This window comes from Pinus tabuliformis, chromosome 1_2 (genome assembly GCF_031772625.1).
Source record: "Pinus tabuliformis cultivar Carrire ecotype Pingquan chromosome 1_2, CPIR1, whole genome shotgun sequence".
Taxonomy (NCBI): domain Eukaryota; kingdom Viridiplantae; phylum Streptophyta; class Pinopsida; order Pinales; family Pinaceae; genus Pinus; species Pinus tabuliformis.
Window position 1 is genome coordinate 706,122,234 of NC_142298.1, and position 21,987 is coordinate 706,144,220.

General features: G+C 40.1%; 1 protein-coding gene across 1 annotated transcript in view; it reads left to right on the forward strand.

Moving 5' to 3' along the window:
• Positions 1-21,987, forward strand: part of CNX5 (co-factor for nitrate, reductase and xanthine dehydrogenase 5) — a 286,044-nt gene that overhangs the window by 63,666 nt on the left and 200,391 nt on the right. Inside the window, exon 3 of the mRNA XM_089395837.1 lies at positions 6,263-6,318. Within this exon, the coding sequence (XP_089251963.1) occupies positions 6,263-6,318 (56 nt within the window). The remainder of the gene's footprint in view (positions 1-6,262; positions 6,319-21,987) is intronic.

Here is a 21,987-nt window from a genome sequence, read left to right on the forward strand (position 1 = left end):
TTATCAACTAAACAAGTTCGATATACACAAGAAGCAATGTAGAAAAAGTGCGAAGTGCAAGGAGGAGAAGGAGAATTGTAGCCTGTAGGATCGAAGTTTTTGGGCTATCTATCTCTCTCTCTCCTACGAATTTACTGGGTAGTTGCAGGATCGAAGTGCTAGAGTTGCAGGGATCAAAATTCTGCAGTTGCAGGGTCGAAGTTGCAGTGGTTGAAGTTGCTGGGGTCGAAGTGCTGCTGCTGCATAGATCGAAGTTTTGCTGCTGCAAGGTCGAAGGTCTAGATCGAAGCTACAGGAAGGAAGGGCTGACTTGGTGGTTGGAGAAAGTTTGTGTCTAGGCTAAAGAGTCTTGGCTTATCTCATGAAAGCTATTGAAGGAATAGGTTTGATTGGGTTTTCCCTTAGATAGGGGTTTTGCCCTGGCTGAGTGTCTATATCTTGTGTCTCTTGTTTTTGTGATCTTCATACACACATAATTTGGTAATTGCTTGCTGAAAGATATTATAAAAGAGAAGTAAAAGAAGCCAACATAATTCACAAGTAATTATCAAGAAAGAGGAATCAAAACCCTAATTCTACTAGCATTGATTTCTCAACATAGCCTACATTTTGTGTCCTCTTGTCTCATTGATCTTCATTGTTTGGTAGCTGTTTGATGATAACGAGCACAATAATAATCAAATGAAAGAAGAAGCTAACCAGTAAAAGAACATCACAAGCAGTTATCAAAGTAAGAGAAATCACCTAATTAATTTGACCCTAGATTTCTCAACCTAGAATCAAAGCTAAGGTGACAAGACAAGAAGAGGCAGTTTGTAGATCATCAATTTAAGAAGGATACATAAGGGCTGAGCACAAGGAGATCATCCAGAAGAACTAATCAACACATCATCTTGAAAGAAGGAACTAAGGAACATCAAGGAGGACTACCCATCTCATCTCAAGGATCATATCATCTAGGAGGAATAACACTTTGAAGAAAAAGAAGACCTCAAAGACCCTACCTCTATTCAAAGAAGGACTCTACACTTGAAGCAATCTTGGGAAGTTCACACATTCTACAATCATCATTTAAAGGAAGCTAGAAGTAGCATTGCCATCATCATCAAAGAAATCAAGGCCATCTCCCTCACATTGAAGAAAAGCATCCCCCTTGAAGAAGAAGTATTGTCATCTTTGAAGAAGGAAGATATCATCAAGGAAGAAATCATCATCAAGTTGAAGATATCATCTTCAAAGGAGCATCTTCACTTGACAAGTAAGTATCGTTATATTTATGTCTGAATCTACTATCAAAATGACTTCATTGTGCAAGGAGAGAAACAAATTGGTTAGGTCATCAAACTACCTCACATGGAAGAAGATGATAGATTTGTTCCTCATAGAGAATGAAGTTATTGAACATGTTAAGGGTTCAATCTCCAAACCATCACAAGAGCAATCTCAAGCACTATCTAAGTACATGAAAGGAGAAGTAAGGGCTCAAATAATTCTCATAGAATCAATCAAGGATTCTCTCATTCCTTATGTAGCAAAGTTGGAGAAATCAAAAGAAATCTATGGTAAGTTGGTAGAATTCTTTTCTGTAAGCACTGCAGGCATAGTTATATCACTGAGGACCGAACTTATGAAGGTATCAAAGGAAGAAGGAGTAGCCCCATACCTCATGAGGGTATCTCAAATAAGACATCAACTACAAGAACTAGGAGAAATAATGTTTGATAAAGAAATGACCACCGTTGTGCTCAATGCACTACCTGATGAATGGGGCAACTTTATTTCAAGAATCTATGGAAAGAAGGAAGCCAGTCCATTCAATGATCTTTAATCATTATGTAAGATTGAAGAAACTAGGTTGAAGGCAAAGAGTGATGTTGGATCAAGTGAACAAGTTCATGCATATGCTGCCATGGCTAGGAAGAAAGGGGAGTTTGGAAAGTTTGATCCTCGGAAGAAGAAAAAGCTTGACATGTCAAAGATCCAATGCTATGAATGTAATGAATATGGGCATTTCAAAAGGAATTGCCCTAAACTCAAGAAGGACAAAAAAAAAGAAAAGATAAAAATGAAGCCCATATCACCGAAGTAGTGGAAGAACTTGAAAATAAGTCAAAGGAGGAAGTGAAAGACCTTTATTATGACTGAAATAACCTCCTTCACTTTGTCTATAAGAAGATAGTAGTCATGATGGAAAGCATCACAAGTATGATAGGATGCATTATAGCTAAGATAGAGATGACATCATCATAGAAGCATGATATAGCCAAAGTTGAAGTCTATATAAAGCAGTCATCATGATAGAAAGGAAGTAGCTCATGGTATCTTCATTGAAAGCATGAAAAGACAACCAAAGTAGTAGTATATATGGTTGGACAAAGTCATCTAGCAAGATAGAAGAAAAAGAGGTCATCATACATCATCATTATTAGAAAGGAGCATTTGCAGAATGGGGATCATCAAGATCCTCCACTAGAATATTTATAAGAAGGTTCACCTCTACTTAGAAGAAGCAAGTGCCTCGCAGATAGTCCACATTCCACCTTGTGTGGGATCCACTGGTAAGGTATGATGACAAAGATGTGCAACATGTTGAGTTGGTTGAAGTACTTTCATCTTCAAGCAAGAAAAGGAAGTTGCTAGAAGGAAGTCTAGATGACCAAAAGAAGGAAAAGGTATGTATATATTTGATAGATAAAGTCATGTCATCATATAGTTGCAGATAGCATGGTTGAATGCTCTATCTCATGAGCATGATCGAAGAAGAAGAATCTCTTCCATTAGAATGATTCATGAAGGCATGTAGACAATGTGCCTTGAACTCTTCTACATATTGATAAGATGAAATCAACATAATATGACCTCATATGGAATATGAGGTGGTTGACAATCATGGTTCCTATGTTGAAAGAACCATGTAAAGAAGATCCTGAGGAACCGATATGTGAAGAAGGTAAAAGAAGAGTTTGTGAAAGATGTATCTATAGTCACATGGGATAAGATAAGAATCAACATCTGATAACTAGAAGGATTGGATATGACATCTCCATGAAGAAGGTATGAAGACCTTGATCTGTGTGCTAGAAAAAGAGAACCTTGGTAATGTGTATGTTTTGGAGATGGATTCATAGATGTGTATGTTAAAAGTTGATATCATGACGAAAGGCCATCATAAAAAAGGTAACTTTGATTTACTGCTCATTTTTATTTTTGAGAAATCATCTGGTTTGGTTGAAACAGGGCTACCAAAAAAGAGTTGTAGAAGTCACCTACAACTAGTACTCATGAGATTGGATGGAAGATCCTGAAAGGAACATGACTTGGAAGAGGTAGCTATATGAAGGAAAGCCAGATGTGGACTAGAAGATCACTTTCTGATGAAGAGAAGTATGACATGACTATTGTTTCAACCCTATGGTTCATTGAAAGAAAGTGATGGAGAAGATCGTTGATGCTCTATGAAGAAGATCTAGAAGATGAAGGCTCTATGATGAAGAAGTTGAAGTTCATGACATGATATTGAAAGGAGGAGCCCTACAAGCATTTGATAATACCATGATCTCCACCGAAGAGCAGATAGCTGATGTTGGAAACAAGTCCCTAATTAAGAGGGAGCTTGGAAAAGTCCTTGGTTAAGAGGGAGCTTGGGTGTATTCCTTTTATAGGAATGAGTATATCCTCCCTAGTTGAGAGGGAGAGATAGACACATCATTCTTGTCTTCATGTTATGAAGAAAGGATATAGGTTTGGGTAAGCATCTGACACTGATTCCGATACTCTTTGAGAATGTTGTAGGGCATCCAATTGGCAAGAGTAGTCGAAGAGGAAATTACTTGAGGATGTGTTATTCCAAGACAGGAATGGTCCTAAAAAGACATACCTTGTGAACACCCGGATGGGGTTTGTGCCTTAGAGACAATGATGATGGTGTCTATGACTTATTGTCTCGCCAACAATGTGCTATCATCTTGTGGAGAGATAGAGCTCTTAGTCAAGGCCTTGCTATGTGACAATGCTGGTTGGTATGATGAGATGCATTGAAATAAGTTGAATAAATAACTTATGAGATGGCTTTCCAATCTGACTCTTCTTATGAGAATTCTTCAATATGAGAATGTCCAAGTACCTTGTATGGATTATGAATACCTCCCTAGTTAAGAGGGAGTGTTGAAATGTGTAACTAAGATCGGTCTTCATAATGTTTAATGTAATCTTGATTTTATGTATTTGATGAAAAGAGAAAAATAAATTTAATTATTATTATTTGAAGCATGGGTTTCATGCTCAAGGTCATTTTATTTATAGCTCAAGCACCCGTTGAGTGCTCCTAGGGCTTTGTCATAAATTCTAGGAGTCAATTGAGTCATTGTAATATGTAAGACCCCTTTGGGCATCTTGTATTATGTAAAAGAAATTTATTTGAGTCATAAAAGACCCTCTAAGACAAGTTAACCTCGCTGCAACAAGTCGGCCTACATGAAAGATCAAGTCGGCCTCATGGAGGCAATTCGTACCCCTGGAAAGCTTATATATAAGAGACATTTGACCTCATTTGACACACACATCGAAGGTGCACGAAGAAGCAAGAAGAGAAGTTTGATCTCAAAAGGAAGAAGTCCTAAGGCAAGGGAAGTTCAAGGAGGAAGCTAGAGTCGAAGTTTTTGGGTATCTCTCTCTCTCTCTCTCATGTGCAACGAAATTCTGAAACTGCTAGATCGAAGTTACTAGAGAAATTGCTAGGATCGAAGTCGCTGGAAAAGTTGCTAGGGTCGAAGTTGTTGGAGAAGTTGCTAGAAGGTCAAAGTCTGTTGTTGTAAGCTTTGTAAGGGGAGCTCATCAAGAAGAAAGGTTGACTTGGTCTTGGAGGGGTCTTTGTCAGGGGTCTTATGTCTTGGAATTCGTCATTTGCACATTCTATAAGAAGAGAAAAATTCTTGTTGGTTTTCTTCTCAAGAGGAGAGGTTTTGGCCCTGGCTTACAGCCTACATTTTGTGTTCTCTTGTCTCATTGATCTTCATTGTTTGGTAACTTTTTGATGATAAAGAACACAATAATAATCAAATGAAAGAAGAAGCTAATCAAGTTTAGTAAAAGAAAATCACAAACAATTATCAAAGTAAGAGAAATCACCTAATTAAGCTGTCCCTTTATTTCTCAACAACAGGGGTTTATTCACCATGGTCAAGTTCATGCTTGTCATTGAATTACCAACTTTCCATATACTAGTTTCTGGCTGGGCTAATCTGCCATGCAGAAATATAAATGACGTGAATTGATGGATTTTAGCACTCTTAATCTCACGCCTTGCATCAGCAGCTGGTTCATTGCCAACCAAAAACAAAATATTGCCAAAGAAATTTTTGTTCATGATGTTGTCAAACTGCACTGGAGTGTTGGACAAAATTTTGATTGAATCTAAAAACATGTTTTTTGGAAATGTTACACTGACAAAATTTTTTGGGCATGGTTTTATGTTGAATTTGATTCCCTTTTTGTAGTCCCACTCCCATTGAAGGGGCCCCTCTTAAGGGACACTTGGAATTTCAGGGACAACTGCAAATGGCTTTGGCTTTCAGTTCAGCTGGTTGCAACTGGCTTTTTTTGGAAAATTGTTGTTGTTAAGTTACATTTAATGAGGATCCTTAGTCCCTTACTTTAGGAGGATTGAGAAAGTTGTAAGGTAAGAGTAAGATATACAAGGTTAAGTTTCCCCTTGAAAGCTCCAATAAGTTACAAAACATGAAGCCCCACAAGATTGGATTTTGTGAGCTTAGGTGTACCACAAGCTGGATAGTTGATCAAGTCGTAGAAAACTGAAATCACACAAAGAGGTTCAGCTATAGGTTGCTGAAAGTATTGTAAGACTTGACCTACTAAACAAGCATAACATAAGATTTTGTGTAGATAGTGGAAGAGGAAATTGAAGAGATCCTTATAGATTCTAAGGCGTGAGAGTTGAGTGTTTTAATTGTACTTGCAATTGGTGAGAGTTTGAAGGGTGTGTGCACACTTTGTAATCTGCTGTTTAATGTGATGTTATCTAGTATACATGGAATGTTGTCCAAATTGTTAAGTATTGTGAATTAATGTATATTTTATGTATGATCGTACATTGAATGAGCTAAGGATAAGTTTTCCATTGTAAGACAAATAGACTCATCATCTGAACTCTGTTGGGATATTGAAAAAGAAAGTTTGAAGGATTATATTTTTACAATTTATTTTAATCTTTCCATTTCAATGCTAAGAGAAGCTAATTTTGTAGGTTGCCTTGGAATTATTGATCATGATATTGTTGAGATGAACAATCTACATCGACAGGTATGCTGGTAGCGTAGAAATTATTTGTCAAAAGTACTTTGTCAGTGTTTATTTAAGTCAACAATGCATATGTGGTCTCCTAGTAAGGTTTTCTTAGTAGTCTCTAAAGGTATAACTTTTTTGGCCATGATATAATTTTTTTATATATTCTGTAGTCTGTAGATCCAAAACAAGATGCTATGTTACTGTCTTGATATATGATTGCGTATGGACCAAATATTGAGAAATGGCAAACTACAAGGATGATATATAAAGATTCATCACCCTTCTTATCTTATTCCCATGTTTCTTATTTTATAAAATATAAAATCTATATAAAATAATATAATTTTACTATAGAGTTACTTTTATTACAATGCTATGATCAGAATACCTGATTAATAAAACAATGTACTCTTTCCTACCAAAATAATTCTGTACTATATTGCAAATGACGATTTAAACTTGTATTATTATTATTGTTATTACAAGTAACATTTTTTTGAGGTAATATATCTTGGGGAAAAGCCTTGGGCTCTTCCCTGATTTTAAGGATGGTCCCTGATACCTACCAAAAAGTGGGTAACCCCATAGGAGAAGTTTCTCCTACTTGGGACAGCTAGCCAACCAGCAGCCCAATGTTGTTTAGTATATGATTATATTCCATATTCCTTTGCCATTTGCGCTGGTCAAACACCTCTCACCATTCAACATTCTTCATGAAGGAAGGTGTGTCACCACTTGGCAGGCACAGTAAGCATTTTGCAATCATGTGCTTTTACTTAATGTTTTGAGCATTCTACATGGATTGAGGAGTGATCTAGATGATTGAATGTTCTTGACTGTAAACCTGTTCTTTCATCTTACTAGGGAGCTTATTTTTTGGCCCTAGACTAGTGGGACTTCCCCTGAGGCCTTAGGGTTATAGGAAGGCACTACTTGGGAAACTTGGATTGAAGTGTGTTTCCATAGCTTTTCCATACTTACCACTCTCCACCATTCCCCTAATTTCATATCCATCCTTCGGGTTTGCTGTCAATTAGTTTATTGGGACTAGCACCGTCATATCCACATCCTTTAGTTTGGGCTATGTTGACGCAAAATCTACCAGGTCTTTTCGAGGGATACCCTAAAAGGCAATCACTAGAACAAGTGACAATAGGTAGTAGCCCATTGTCAACATAGCTACTACCCCCTACTCTTTATGGATTTTCACCAATGGGAAGAGTCCTAGTGTATAGGTCACCTAAAGGCTAATAGATATTCCAAGTTTATAGGTAAAAGGTGACACAAAAGGCTTCTAAGGGATGACACCACTTAGGAACAAGGCTGAAGAAATGAAGAAGAAGAAATTTACTTCCCTTAGACAGGCCAAACTAGGGCACGCTAGACCTAAGGTTTGATTAATAACGTGGAAAGTGGAATGACCTAAAGTCTAGGTACCAAGAAAAGGTTTCCAATAATGAATTCTAGCGAGAAAATGGCTCACGAAACCTTCAAGAAGCCCTCAAGTTGAAGCTTAATCAAACTAGGGTTTCTTTTAGGGAAAATAGCCAAGGCAAGAGAAATTATGGATAAAAATGGATAGATTAGCCTCCAAGAGGAATGGTTTTGAGGCAACCACTTCTACTCTTGTTGTTGAATCCTTCCAAGACCAAAGATCTCTCTCTTAGTCCTATTACCCACTATTTTGTGTGTGATATCCCTAGGAGATTTTTTTTCTCCAAGATGGTCCTCAACTGGCAACCAATAGCCCTTTGCAGCCACAAGCTAGCTCATTGTGCCATTTCTTCGCCACCTGAGCCAACCATGTGGTCCCTCGCCCATCTGCCATGATCGTATGTTTGAAGGTGGGCCTCTTGAACCTAAAGTTATGTCTTGTCATTTGGTAATTGAGTATTTTAGTTTGCTTATCATGGACACTTCTGGGCATGGATTAATGGGGGAGATGCGACGAAAAGAATGGGTGAGGTCTGTGCTCTTGTCCCCTATACGCCTTTTGGATATTAACCTTGCATTCTAGTCCTGTGGGATCTCTTTTACTGACCATTTGGCTTTAGGGATGGTATTTCACGAGAAACCCTAATTTAGGTTGTGTGGTCCCGCTCCCTTATCCGCTTAGATTACCCCCTTTCCACTTGTTATTACTCCATTAATCATTTCTCCCACTTGGGTCCACATTCCTCCATTGGGTCCACATAGGGTTAGCTCACCCCTTCCCCTTGCCCACACCATGGGTCAGGGTTGGAATGATGCCCCAGAGGTTGATGCAGCTAAAAAGAAAGACAAAAGCATATTTGGCCACATTCAACAAGAAGATATATCACAAAATGGAAAAGATGACTGGGACAAACACATTTAGCACATGGGAAAAAGCCAATACATGAGCTCTACCCCATCATCATGGCCATCACCCTGGTTCCTACAGGTTCTATGAGCCTCCTTCATCATATAGGAACCTGTGATTGTCCCAACCCCTGGTGGGCAATGAATGACCCTACCTTAAAAGGGGATATTCATGGCTATATTGTATACATCATGCTCTTACCCCTTGAGCCCCGAGCAGTTAATCAAAGAAAATCATAAAAGGGCAAAAGGCATATAAAGAAGGGTAGAAAAATCAAGGCCGGGGCACCTCATGTACCACGATTGCTCCCTCCTCTACATTATAAGCCCAAGTGTGTGCTTCCCTTTTATTAGCTACCCTTGTACCCCAACATGTGGCACAGGGTTGCCCTTTCTCATCCCCTACTTCATTCACCTATCTGTTACATGCCACCACCTTTTGAACGATGTACCTTGAACATATCCTCCCCTTTAGAAGTAGAAACCACCTAATAGGATACTTGGTTAACCCCATTAGGAGTTAGGAGATATTGGGACGTCCCGAAGTCCATTATGGAAGGGCAGACCATTATGAAGTCCCCACTTGTGGTCCATGATTGGTAGGCTCATTTATTTGATTTCTCTAATGACTTCTTGTACTAGAAGGCTAGGGGTTGCATTGGATCTTATGCAGGATTACAGATGGTCTCCATCTTGAGTTTGGTCTCCCTATACGGGGTCCTAATCCTCCAGAGGGCTACATTGGCACATGTAGGGTGTGTGTTGAGGGCCATGGGCCTCCACAACAGTAGATAGCACTCCATGGATCCCCGAGGATGGTCAAAGATGCTCAAGATACTCCCATTGGACGAGGACGATGCGCCTGGTTCATCTTTGCCCAGTCGGTCCCACAGATGTATCATGCACTTGGTAGCTGACCCAGGACTTGTAGGACGATGTGGCATCCCATACACCATCATCAAAGCCCTTGCAGACAATATACATGCATCTTCAACTCACTTGGAGACCCATGAGGTTATTATTGTGCCCCCAGACCCATTGGGAACACCACAGGTTTATTGTTTGGAGAACCAACCCATTGGGATCCAACCCCTTGCCCATTACCTTTCGAGGGTCCTACTCTTCATTTTGGCACCCATGGACCTCATTAGGCCTCTTAGAGGGCCTTACGACATGCATAGATTATTATTTGACCTCTTGAGAGGCTTATTCTTTCATTTATGAGCTAGTTTGGTGGGCTTGTCACCAAAAGTTAGATTATTAGAACATTATTTTATTTTTTGGGCTTATGTAGGCCAAGGAGGCTAATTCGAACTCCTCATTAGTGTATAAATACAAGTGAGATGAGCTCATTCTCTCATCATCACTTTGGATTGGATCTTTTCTCTCCCTTGAGAATTTCACACTTTTTCGAGAGGATGAATTGGAGCTTTATGGATGAATTTGGATGTGTGGATATTGGTCTATCTTATTTTGGAGCTTCTCTTTTGTCAATTGTGGATGGTTGGATATATTCTGTTACATGTAAGTACATGCTTTTAATGTTATTCTTGTTTTACTTTGTAATATACATTGGATTGGGATTTTCGCTATTTTTAGGGGTAACTGCTGCATGCATTTACTATAATTTGTGGAATGTTGTCTCTATTATAACATCTCTCAATGTATGGTCCATGTAATGTGAATGAAATCTCCTAGGGGTAATTCTATCAACAAATTGACCTTAATAAGCCATCTCATTTGCACATCAAAGTATAAAAGCTGTACGATTGCTTCTCTTTGACCTAGAAGGCTAGCGAAGTTCTCTTGAGGCCTACTTGACCAAGAACCAAAGCCATTCACTCATATTCACCATAGACTCCATTCTCCCAAGACTAAGGCACTGATCTACCAAGAGGTGGTCACCTAAAATCACATCTTTTTCACCTTTTCCCAGGTCTAGCCAAGTTGGGTCACCTAGGGCATCATTTTCCGACAAACTATCCCTCCAAAAAGTTTGACCTCCTACGGTCTCTTGCGCTGGTGTCTCCTTAAGGCCTCCTCCAATTTTGAAGCCTTTCCGACGGTGGAGTTGGGAGAAAAGGCAAGCCCTAGCGTCGAGATCAAACTTTGCCCTAGCATCCCCAAGGCTAGTACCTCATGTTGATTTGAGGTAGCATTGGATATGCTCTAGCCATGAAATTTGGTGGAAATGTTGGGGCACATGAGATCTCCAATATCTAGAAAGGATTTGGGCAAATTCTAAACAGATCAAGAGATATTAAAATAATTAATATTAAGTTTAGACTTAGGGACTCTATAATATTTTTTATGGAGTCCCTAAGTCTAAACTTAAGGAAAATAAAATATTAATGTATATTAATATGAATTTGTGTTAGAATGGTCCAAAGGACATGGATCAAGCCAGATCTAATCTTAGCCGTTGATTAGGGACTTAACCTCGGCCGTTGAGATGTCAACAAAAAAAGTATACGAGGCTTGAGGGGCACTTGGAGAACACACTGAGGGAGACCAGTCATTTCAATTTCTGGAGTGGGGTTTGCTGAGAAATTGAACCAGTGGTCTGGAGAGCAGTCAGGAGGCAGCAAGTACGGAACAGAGAGATGGGAGATCAATGCAGAAGAGGCAGACACAGAACCAGAGGAAGCCACGCAGAGGCAGCAGAGACTACGTAGAGCCAGAAGGGCCTGCGTCATCCATGCAGAGGCTGCAGGAGTGACGCAGAAGCCCAGAGAGGCTGCGCAGAGCCTCAGTAGGCTGACGCAGAGGGTTTCAGGCTGAGCAGAGGTCAGTAGGGCCTACGCTGGGTTTAGGAAAGTGCTAGAAGTTTGTCTATCTGTGGGCAAGCCAGTTTGGCACCCTGTTGTACAAGAAAATTGCTGACTAATAAAATCCTCCCTTGTTGCATTGGTTTTCCCACATTGGGTTTTTCTGGGGACATTAGTCCAAAATAATTGTGTCAATGTGTGCATATTTTTGTTTCTCCATTATGATGTGATATTTGCAGCAGTATTTATTTTAATGTTTGTTGAAGTAATTTCATGAATAACTTATGATGAAATAAGTAGGAAAAGTAAATCAGTTGCTGCAGTGATAGAATTTTCACATGGTATCAAAGGAAGTAATCAGAGAGAGAAAGGAAAAATCAGTTATGGGTTGAGACCACGATGCAGAGGCAGCCACCTCAGGGGACTCACGCAGATTTTCAGAAGATTGCACAAGAGAGAGAGATTTTGATTTCTCTATGTTGGCTTCTAGGTTGGAAGAAGTGGCATGCATGACTAGTGCTGCATCATCAGAAGTATGGTATATAGACAGTGGAGCCTTATGGCATATGACGAGAATCAGGGAGTGTTTCTCAGAATATCGAGAAGAGAAAATGAACTTTCAGATCACCTTGGGGAACAAAGCAAAGTGTAGTCCAGTAGGAAAGGGTACCATAGTTTTTCAGATAGAATCGGGACAGTGGTTCCATGCCACAAATGTGCTGCATGTGCCAGGATTGTGGATGAACTTACTTTCCGTGTCACAACTACAAGGCAAGGGCTATGACGTCTACTTCATCAAGGAAAAGGTATACGTCAAACACCCGAGCTGGAAAAAGAAAGTGCAGATCGGGATCAAAAGTAATCGGTTGTACAGATTACAACTAGAATCTCCAATGGCACTAATAGGCAGTCATGGGGACAAAGACTTGAACGAACTATGGCACAAAAGGATGGGTCACTTGCACCATGGAGCTCTGAGAATTCTCAGGAGCACTGTAATAGGAGTTCCGGATCTGAGTACGGAACGAGATGATGTATGCAGGGGATGCGCTCTAGGAAAGTATGCCAAGGCAACATTTCCTAGGAGCAACCACAGGGCCAAGAGTGTACTAGGATTGATACACTCAAATATTTGTGGACCTATGTCCGTCAAAGCTCTTAGTGGTGCCGAGTATTTCCTTACCTTCATTGATGACCACTCGAGGAAAACTTGGATCTATTTTTTGAAAACCAAGGATGAGGTTTTTTGTCGATTCAAGGAGTTCAAGGCTCTAGTGGAGAATCTGACAGGTAAGAAAATCAAAGTCTTGCGCTTAGATAATGGTGGAGAATATGTCGATAAGGACTTCATTGATTATTGCGCTAAGGAGGACATCAGAAGAGAGTGGACAACTCCCTACAATCCGGAGCAGAATGGGGTGGCAGAAAGGAAAAACAGGACTATTGTAGAAGCAGCTAGGGCCATGCTATATGATCAGGATATGCCAAAATTCCAGTGGGCAGAAGCATGCAACGCAGCTGTCTACGTTCAGAACAGGACTCCTCATCGGGCATTGGGCAAGATTACTCTAGAGAAAGTCTTCACTGGGAAGACACTTGAAGTCAGTCATTTCAGGATATTTGGGAGTTTGGCATATTGTCGCATACCCAAAGAAAAGAGGAAGACGTTGGATCAGACTGCAGAAAAGGGGTATTTGGCAAGATATAACGAGAACTCTAAGGCATACAGGATCTATCTTCCAGGGAGCAGTAAGGTAGTAGTATGACGAGAAGTAAAGTTCATGGAGGACAGAGCTTTCAGAAGATTTAGCGAAATGCCTTCCAAGGAGTAGTTGAAAGAGGATCCGTTGGTCATGCCTCTTCAACCAACGAAAGTGAAGAATCCTTCGTCAGATCAGGAAGATTCTCAGGATAAGGAAGAGGAGCAAATAGAAGCACTTGTTGGTAGAGGAAGAACCAGCAGGGAGCTTCCTCAGATTTTGCGTGATGCAGAGAAGTTCATTGGAGAGCCAAGGAACAGTAAAAGGGAGCGAAAACAGCCAGACAGGTATCAGGCGTTAGTAGCTCAGGATGGAGAGCCTGCCAGCTTCAAGGAGGCAGCTCAGCATCAGGCCTGGCTAGATGCAATGGTGGAGTGTAACTCCATATGGTAAACGATGTTTGGGAGGTGGTGTCAAGGCCTCAAGACAGATCTGTGGTAGGTTTAAGATGGATCTACAAGATCAAATATGTTGCGGACGACAGTATTGAAAAATACAAGGCCAGGTTTGTGGCTAAGGGGTATGCTCAAAAGGAAGGCATTGACTATGAGGAAACCGTTGCCCCGATAGCCAGGTATACATCTATTAGGACCGTGATATCTCTTGCAGCCCAGGTGGGATGGGAGATCCATCAGATGGATGTCAAGACGACATTTCTGAACGGGGTAATAGAAGAAGAAGTATACATTGAACAACCAGAGGGCTTTGAAACTCATGAGAAGAAGTCTCATGTATGCAGACTGAAGAAAGTCTTGTATGGGCTGAAGCAGGGACCAAGAGCGTGGTATGGTCGAATAGATGGCTACTTGCAGAGGATGGGGTTTGTCAAGAGTGACGCAGATCTGAATCTCTACTATCTGGTCGTAGAGAGCGAGCCACTTATCTTAGTATTATATGTGGATGATCTCTTCTTGACAGGATCATCCAGACTCATTGAAGACTGCAAGAAGAATCTAGCCACAGAGTTCGATATGAAGGATCTGGGACGAATGCACCATTTTCTAGGGTTGGAAGTTCGGCAGCAGAAAGGAGAAATCTTCTTTGGGCAAGGAAGACATGCTATAGAAATTCTGAAAAGGTTTGGGATGGGAGACTATAGACCTATGGCTACGCCAATGATCACCAACTGGAAGAAGATTGATGCATCAAAAGACAAGGATGTCGATCCCACCCTATACTGACACCTTATAGGGTCCCTGATGTATCTAGTCAATACCAAGCCAGATATTTGCTACGCTGTCAACACCCTCAGTCAATTCATGGTAGAACCAAAGGGGCTCACTAGGCAGCAACCAAGCATGTTCTCAGGTATTTGCAGGGAACATTTGATTATGAGCGCTTGTACAACAAGGGGAAATATATCAGATTGAGTGGATTTACTGATGCAGATTGGGCGGGAAGTTCAGTGGATCGGAAAAGTACCTCTGGGTACTGTTTCAACATTGGATCAGGAATAACCTCCTGGTGCAATAGGAAACAGAAGTCCGTGGCTCTGAGCTCGTCTGAGGCAGAATATATGGCAACAAGCATAGCTTCGTGTGAGGCCATAGGGCTTAGAAAACTGTTGGTAAACCTATTAAGAAGAAATATGGAGGCGACTAGGATCATGTGTGATAATCAGAGTTGCATCAAACTCTCTGAGAATCCAGTATTTCATGATAGGTCAAAGCATATTGATATCCGGTGTCACTTTGTCAGAGATTGTGTCCAACATGGAGCTGTACAGTTGAGCTACACTCCTACAGGGGAACAAGTGGTAGATATCCTCACCAAGGTCATTGGAAAGTCAAAATTTGACTACTTCAGGGAAAAGATGGGGATGGTAAAGAACCCCTTTCAGAAGTAGTGTGTTAGCAGCACGAATGAAGAGGGAGTTGCAGTGCAGATGCAGTGTTGGGAGAAAGGACCAACAACAACACAGATGTAGAGGGAGTTGCAGTGCAGATGCAGTGTTGGGAGAAAGGACCAACAACAACACAGATGCAGAGGAAGGTGCAGTGCGGATGCAGTGCTGGGAGAAAGGACTAGCAGCAGCACGGATGCAGAGGGAGTTGTCATACAGATGCAGCAGTGGCAGTGGCAGAACCATGGGTAGCAGTACAAGATGCAACAGTGCAGAGGATGTTGGGTAGGGAGGCTTAGCATCAGCACAGGTACCAACGCCGGATGATCAGAGTAATACTCAGTGAGGTGTATTACTAGAGCACAGTCCTCGCTAAGAGGGAGTGTTGATTTGGGGTAGCATCAGATGTGCTCTAGCCACGAAATTTGGTGGAGAGGTTGGGGCACATGAGATCTCCAATACCAGAAAGGATTTGGGCAGATTCTAAATAGATCAGGAGATATTAAAATAATTACTATTTTTAATGGAGTCCCTAAGTCTAAACTTAGAGAAAATAAAATATCAATGTGTATTAATATGAATCTGTGTTAGAATGGTCCAAAAGACATGGATCAAGCCAGATCTAATCTTAGCCGTTGATTAGGGACTTAATCTCGACTGTTGAGATGTCAACAAAAAACGTATAAGAGGAGGCTTGAGGGGCACTTGGAGAACACACTAAAGGAGACCAATTAGTGCAATTTCTGGAGCGGGGTTTGCTGAGAAATTGAACCATTGGTCTGGAGAGCAGTCAGGAGGCAGCAAGTACTGAACAAAGAGACGGGAGATCAGCGCAGAAGAGGTAGACGTAGAACCAGAGGAAGCCACACAGAGGCAGCAGAGACTGCACAGAGCCAGAAGGGCCTGCGTCATCCACGCAGCGGGTGCAGGAGAGACGCAGAAGCCTAGAGAGGTTGTGCAGAGCCTCAGTAGGTTGACGCAGAGGGTTTCAGGCTGTAGCAGAGATCAGTAGGGCCTACGTTGGGTTTAGGAAAGTGCTGGAAGTTTGTCTATCTGTGGGTAGGCCAGTTTGGCACCCTGTTGTACAAGAAAATTGCTGAACAATAAATCCTCCCTTGCTGCACCGGTTTTCCCACATTGGGTTTTTCCGGGGACATTAGTCCAAAATAACTGTGTCAATGTGTGCATATTTTTGTTTCTGCATTACGATGTGATATTTGCAATAGTATTTATTTTAATGTTTGTTGAAGTAATTTCATGAATAACTTATGATGAAATAAGTAGGAAAAGTAAATCAGTTGCTGCAGTGATAGAATTTTCACACCTCATAGGATCAATTCAACACCTTCAAGTGAAAATTCTTTATTTGATCCTTTCCCCCACCTTGTCTAGGGTAAGAACATCATTGGTTGCCATACTCTTTCCTCCTATCCTACACTGGGTCTCGTGTGGTCTCGTTCCTTTGAAAAGACAATTCTTCAAGAACCATTCGAGGTACCAATTTCAACAAGGATTTTAGGGATTGGGAAACTCCTTCACAAGTCATATCCCATAAACCTAACCCTCAAATCCTCCCTTCCTTTTCCTAGAATACATTGTACCTTGCTTACAAAGAAAGCAAGCTCCATCCTCCAAGCTCTTCTGGGAAAGGGATTATTTGGGTCACTCATATACGTTCATTGATTTATCCCTCATTGGTGACTCTACAATATACCGGGTCTTCGATCGGTGACAGTTCGTAAATAGAAGGGAGCCTTAGGTGAGGTGACCGTGGGCTAGTCTCCATTTGTTGCCCTTGGTCTAGCATTTGCCCTTTAAGTCCCTAGCTAGTTTGAGCAATAACAAGGCCAATTCACACTAAGCCCTAGAGGAAGCCACTTATCCTTCAGAGGGTTGAAAAAGAGTAAAGAGGAAGAGTGAAATTTGTGGATAAAAGAAAGCTTGCTCACTTATTAGACAAGGCTAGTGCCTAGTCCTTAGGTGAATGGAGTCTATGAATTCTTAAGATTGGGTAAAACTTGCAAATGAGTAAGGATGTCTTGATGCCCTAGCAACAAAACCCTAACTATTACCTTTGTGAGGGATCAAAATTCACTTGGTAGAGTTATGTAAGATTCACTAAAAGGGATTGTCATTCACATATCATACGTGAGTAATGCATTCACTAATGAGACCTAGCTTTCATACAATTTATCTTCAATAACAATAGTGTAATAGAAAACTATAGATCATCAATTTATTTCATACACTAGACATAATTCAGAAATTTTCATTAATAAAGCTCACCCACAAGAGAATATGCATGAACAATCCAATTATTGATCCAAGTCAACTTCTCCAAAGACAAGAATATTGCTCCAATAAGCAATGTTCTGTATAGATCACATCTTCTCCAAGATACAAAGAGGCTGAAATTCTCCTAAGGAGGGTCGAAATAGTCCAAGTGATGATGATTGGAATGAAAAGCCCCCTCCTTTATCTATATGAGGAGGATGAGTCATAATATTTGCCTAAAAGCCCTACGATTAAGTTAAATCACAAGAAACCCTTGAGTTACAAGTCAACTCACTAACTTTTGATCATAAGTGCAAAATAAGCCCACATGTGTGAGCCTAAATTTGTGGATAAAAGAAAGGTTGATCACCTATAAGGCAAGCCCTGTGCCTAGTCCTTGGGTGGATGGAGTCTATGAATTCTTAAGATTGGCTAAAACTTGCAAATGAGTAAGGATGTCTTGATGCCCTAGCAACAAAACCCTAACTATTACCTTTGTGAGGCATCAGAATTCACTTGGGAGAGCTATGTAAGATTCACCAAAGGGGATTGTCATTCACATATGATACATGAGTAATGCATGCAATAATGAGACCTAGCTTTCATACAAGTTGTCTTCAATAACAATAGTGTAATAGAAAACCCTAGATCATTAATTTATTCCATACATTTGACATAAACTCAGAAATTTTCAATAATAAAGCTCACTCACAAGAGAATATACATGAAAAATCCAATTATTGATCCAAGGCAACTTCTCCAAAGATAAGATTATTGCTCCAATAAGCAATGATGTCCATGGATCACATCTTCTCCAAGATACAAAGAGGCCGAAATTCTCCTAAGAAGGGCCAAAATAGTCCAAGTGATGATGATTGGAATGAAAAGTCCCCCCCTCTATTTATATGAGGATGAGTCATAATATTTGCCTAAAAGCCCCTACTAACAAGTTAATCACAAGAAACCCTTGGGTTACAAGCCAACCCACTAAATCTTGGTCATGAGTGCAAAATAAGCCCACATGTGTGAGCCACTAGCCTTCTAGGGCTGACATTGCATGAAATAGGCTCCAAGTGGCATCTCCAAGTGCCATGAGCTGTCTGGTGTGGTGTAGAAGCATGTAAAAATAATGATTTGAGGGTTGGCCCTTAAATCCACCCACCTCAACGACTCCCTATGGTCGTAAAGTCTAGCTGGGGCACCACAAAGTGGTCTCTGTGGGTCTCCAACTATGAAAAGTGTCCATCTCTGCTCTAACGTTGAGGATTTTCTAGGTGATACTAGCCCTCCCAAGTCTCAAAAGGTGAGACCATCCTCATCTGGGCCTTGAATCAATTGCCATCCCTCATAAGGTGCTAAGGTTGGCCTACGGGCATGTTGGTCCAAGTGTGTCATCCAGAAGAATCATCAAATGCAGTGCAAAGTGGCACAATGTCTTGGGTGAAAGGAGTGCCCTGGTACATGTGTGATATGCTTATGTAGTTGGGAGGCCCAAAAGTCTCAACACATCACTTGATAGTGCCATTATACTTCTCTAATGGCCTGGGTACCTATGGGTAAGGTGCCCAAGGCATGGGTTGTGTTGTCGCACAGACTGTCTCGGCAGTGCAACAACGCTCAGACCGGGGGCTGTCACCCTGATCCCTGATCTCTTCGTTTAAGATGTCTCCTTGAAGCAGGCTAAGGGGGGTAGACCCTATGGGAAAAAGGAAGACCAACTGGGAACCAGTTGGGTTGGGAGACACAGCAGGGGAAACAAGCACTTGATCGATTTTAGAATTTGATTAGATCTTTAAATGCTTAAGACCAGTGCCTTATGGAGTTAATGAAAACCAAGTAATTAATTAGCTGCTGCTGCTTATGAAGTAATTTAATGATTGCTTGAAAATATTTACAAAATATCAAACATGTCACGACTCACGAGCATTATATAATCCAAGCAACGATTAATTTCACCAGATGCAAAATATTCAATAGATGCACAATGTTCTAGCAAATAAAATTTCAAAAGATCAAATACTTCAAGAAACCTCGAAATTTTAAATGCTAACCAACTCACAAAATGATTCACCACTTTCCAATAGCTAATCTTTAAATAAACATTTAAGCGCATTTAACTATAGAGAAGTGGAACATAGATACCACAAAAGACACCAAAATGAATTTTCAATTTTTAATTAATCTTTTCAAAAAAATTATAATTTTTATATATTTATAAAATTTTAAGTTTAAAATCAAAATAAAACAAAACTAAAATCTAAATAAAATTAAAATCTAATCTAAACTAAGACTCCAAAAATAAAAAATAAAAAGGAACCTTTTTTCTTAAACCTCTTATGATTTTTCATTATTTTTAATTTTTTATGAGATTTTTGTAGATTAAATAAAAATCTAAACCCAAAATAAGTCAAACTCTAGAATTAACTTTTTATGCCTTTATATATATATATATATTATTTTATTTTGCTTTTTATATTTTTTTTTATTGTTATATTCTTTAATTAAATGAAAAACTAAACAAAATAACTCAAAATCCTAAATATTAATCTAATCTAAATCTAAACCAAATTCAAAATTAAAATTCTCTTACCAAAATAAAATGGAAATTAAAATGAAGCTTAGACTAAACTAAAACTAAAGACTAACTAAAAAAATCAAAATTTAATCTAAATCCTAACTATACAAGGCTTAAATACAGTCTAAATAGAACAGAATAAAAAATCAAACTATAATTTAAACTAAATGAAATTTAACAAAATAAAAACAAAAATCAAACCTGAAATCCAAACTAAAAGCCCAAACTAAAACCTAAGCTAAATGAAACTCATATTTAAATTAAATAAAGATGTAACCTAGCCTAAAAATTATATACACTCTAACTCCTAAATAAATACAAATAAAATAAGACAAATGAATTAACGCATAGATAAACAAAAAAAATCGAATGCTTGTTCTGGTGTATTGTTTTCTGTAGGTTTGTGATGCAATGAGGGCAAGGACTTCGACGACAGCTGCAAGAAGGATCGATGGCGAGGAAGGAGACGAGAGTGAAGGCAACGTTGTAAGAGGCAGCGCGAAGTGAGTACGCGAGGAAGTTTGCAGGTTGAGGAAGAACACGTGGGGATCAGGCGAAGGATACGCAGGTCGGACACAGAAAAAAGGTGACTGCGTGATGGCAATAGATGTATGGCAGCGTGGAGGGAAATGCAGGTTGTTGTGCAACATTTGAATGATAAATCAAAAGACAACGTGTAGATGAAGGTATGGATGCTGCGTGAAGGGGCTGGAACAACCTGCTACGTGTTGCTGCGATTAGCAGGCTTTGGAGCTTGGACGTGGAATGAAAGGGGCAGCATAGGGTGATTTGCGAGGAGGGCGTGGATCATACACAGGCAAAAAGAGACTATGATGAGGGTTTAACAGCGTGAGGAGAAGTGCATGATGGCCAGACAGCTCACGCGTAGGAGAGGAGAAAGGGATGCGTGCGGCAGTGACAGAGCTGTGGATTGGAGCTGAAATGCTGCCAAGGAGAGACAACATGGAGCAAAGGAAAGAAATTAGACGCAGCGAGCCACAATTTTTTTTATTTTTATTTTCAAATTTCGTTTGCAGGTGTGGGGATTTGGCAACGACGACAAATCGAGGAGGTTGAACAACGAGGGAGAAGGAACTTCATGCAGAGGAATGGTATGGCTTGGACAACCTTGAACTTCTTCTGAAACCTTAAAAAAAATTTAACTCCCTTTGCTTCTGATGAAAACCGTGCAGTAAATTTCCAGATTTGAAGTAAATTTTCCTGCCAGAACTGAAACCCCAACAGACAGATAGCTTGGAGAGCCTTGAATTTCTTCAGAAAAAACCCTGCAAGAACTGATCCTGAGGCCAGATCTTACCCTCCAGGGCCTAGATCTGGCTTCAAACAAAAATTTCTTCTCAGACCTGTAACCTGCAATGGCAAAACAGAATACCCAGAAACAACATGTGCAAGAAACAAAACTAATAACCCTAAAATCTGCTAAATAATTACACTAGTCACAGTTTAAAAGCTCTAAATAGCCAGATTTGTCAGTATGCCACAAAAATATTTTTTAAGATTTTGAATATAAGATGATGTGCTTTAGAAAACCCTTCATGCATTCACTAGAAAATTTCAAATGATAAGCCCGGGATCAAAACTGGCTGGGATCTTCAGAAAATGCAATCTGGGAGTTGGCTGGTTCAGCCGAGAACTTCCCCAAACGCCCGGTAATCTCAAGAAAAGGATTTCGTGCACAACGTAATTCAACCATTAACGAAGAGGGAGAAAACAATACTAAAGTCCAGATCTAATGGAGATACCTGCCATTATATTCAGAAATTTAACTACCATTCAAACCCTAGCGACTAAACGAGATACCTGTGTTTAAAATCACTCTTCATCAATGGCTGAAAATAAGTTTATGCAGAAAAATAAAACATCTTACAACACTTCTAGAAGAGTAACACCAGCAAGATTTCAACCCCAAAGTCTTTCTTTATTGCACATGAAAAATGACTACAAGAGAGCTTTCTTTAGCACATGACTCTGAGATCGAATGCTCTCAAATGACCCCGGACACCATATTTAAAGGAAAATTTCCCAACGGCTAGTTTGAGTGATTCATGTCAAAATTGATCTCAACCGTCGATGAGGATCAAAATATCTTTTTATCTCATCCGT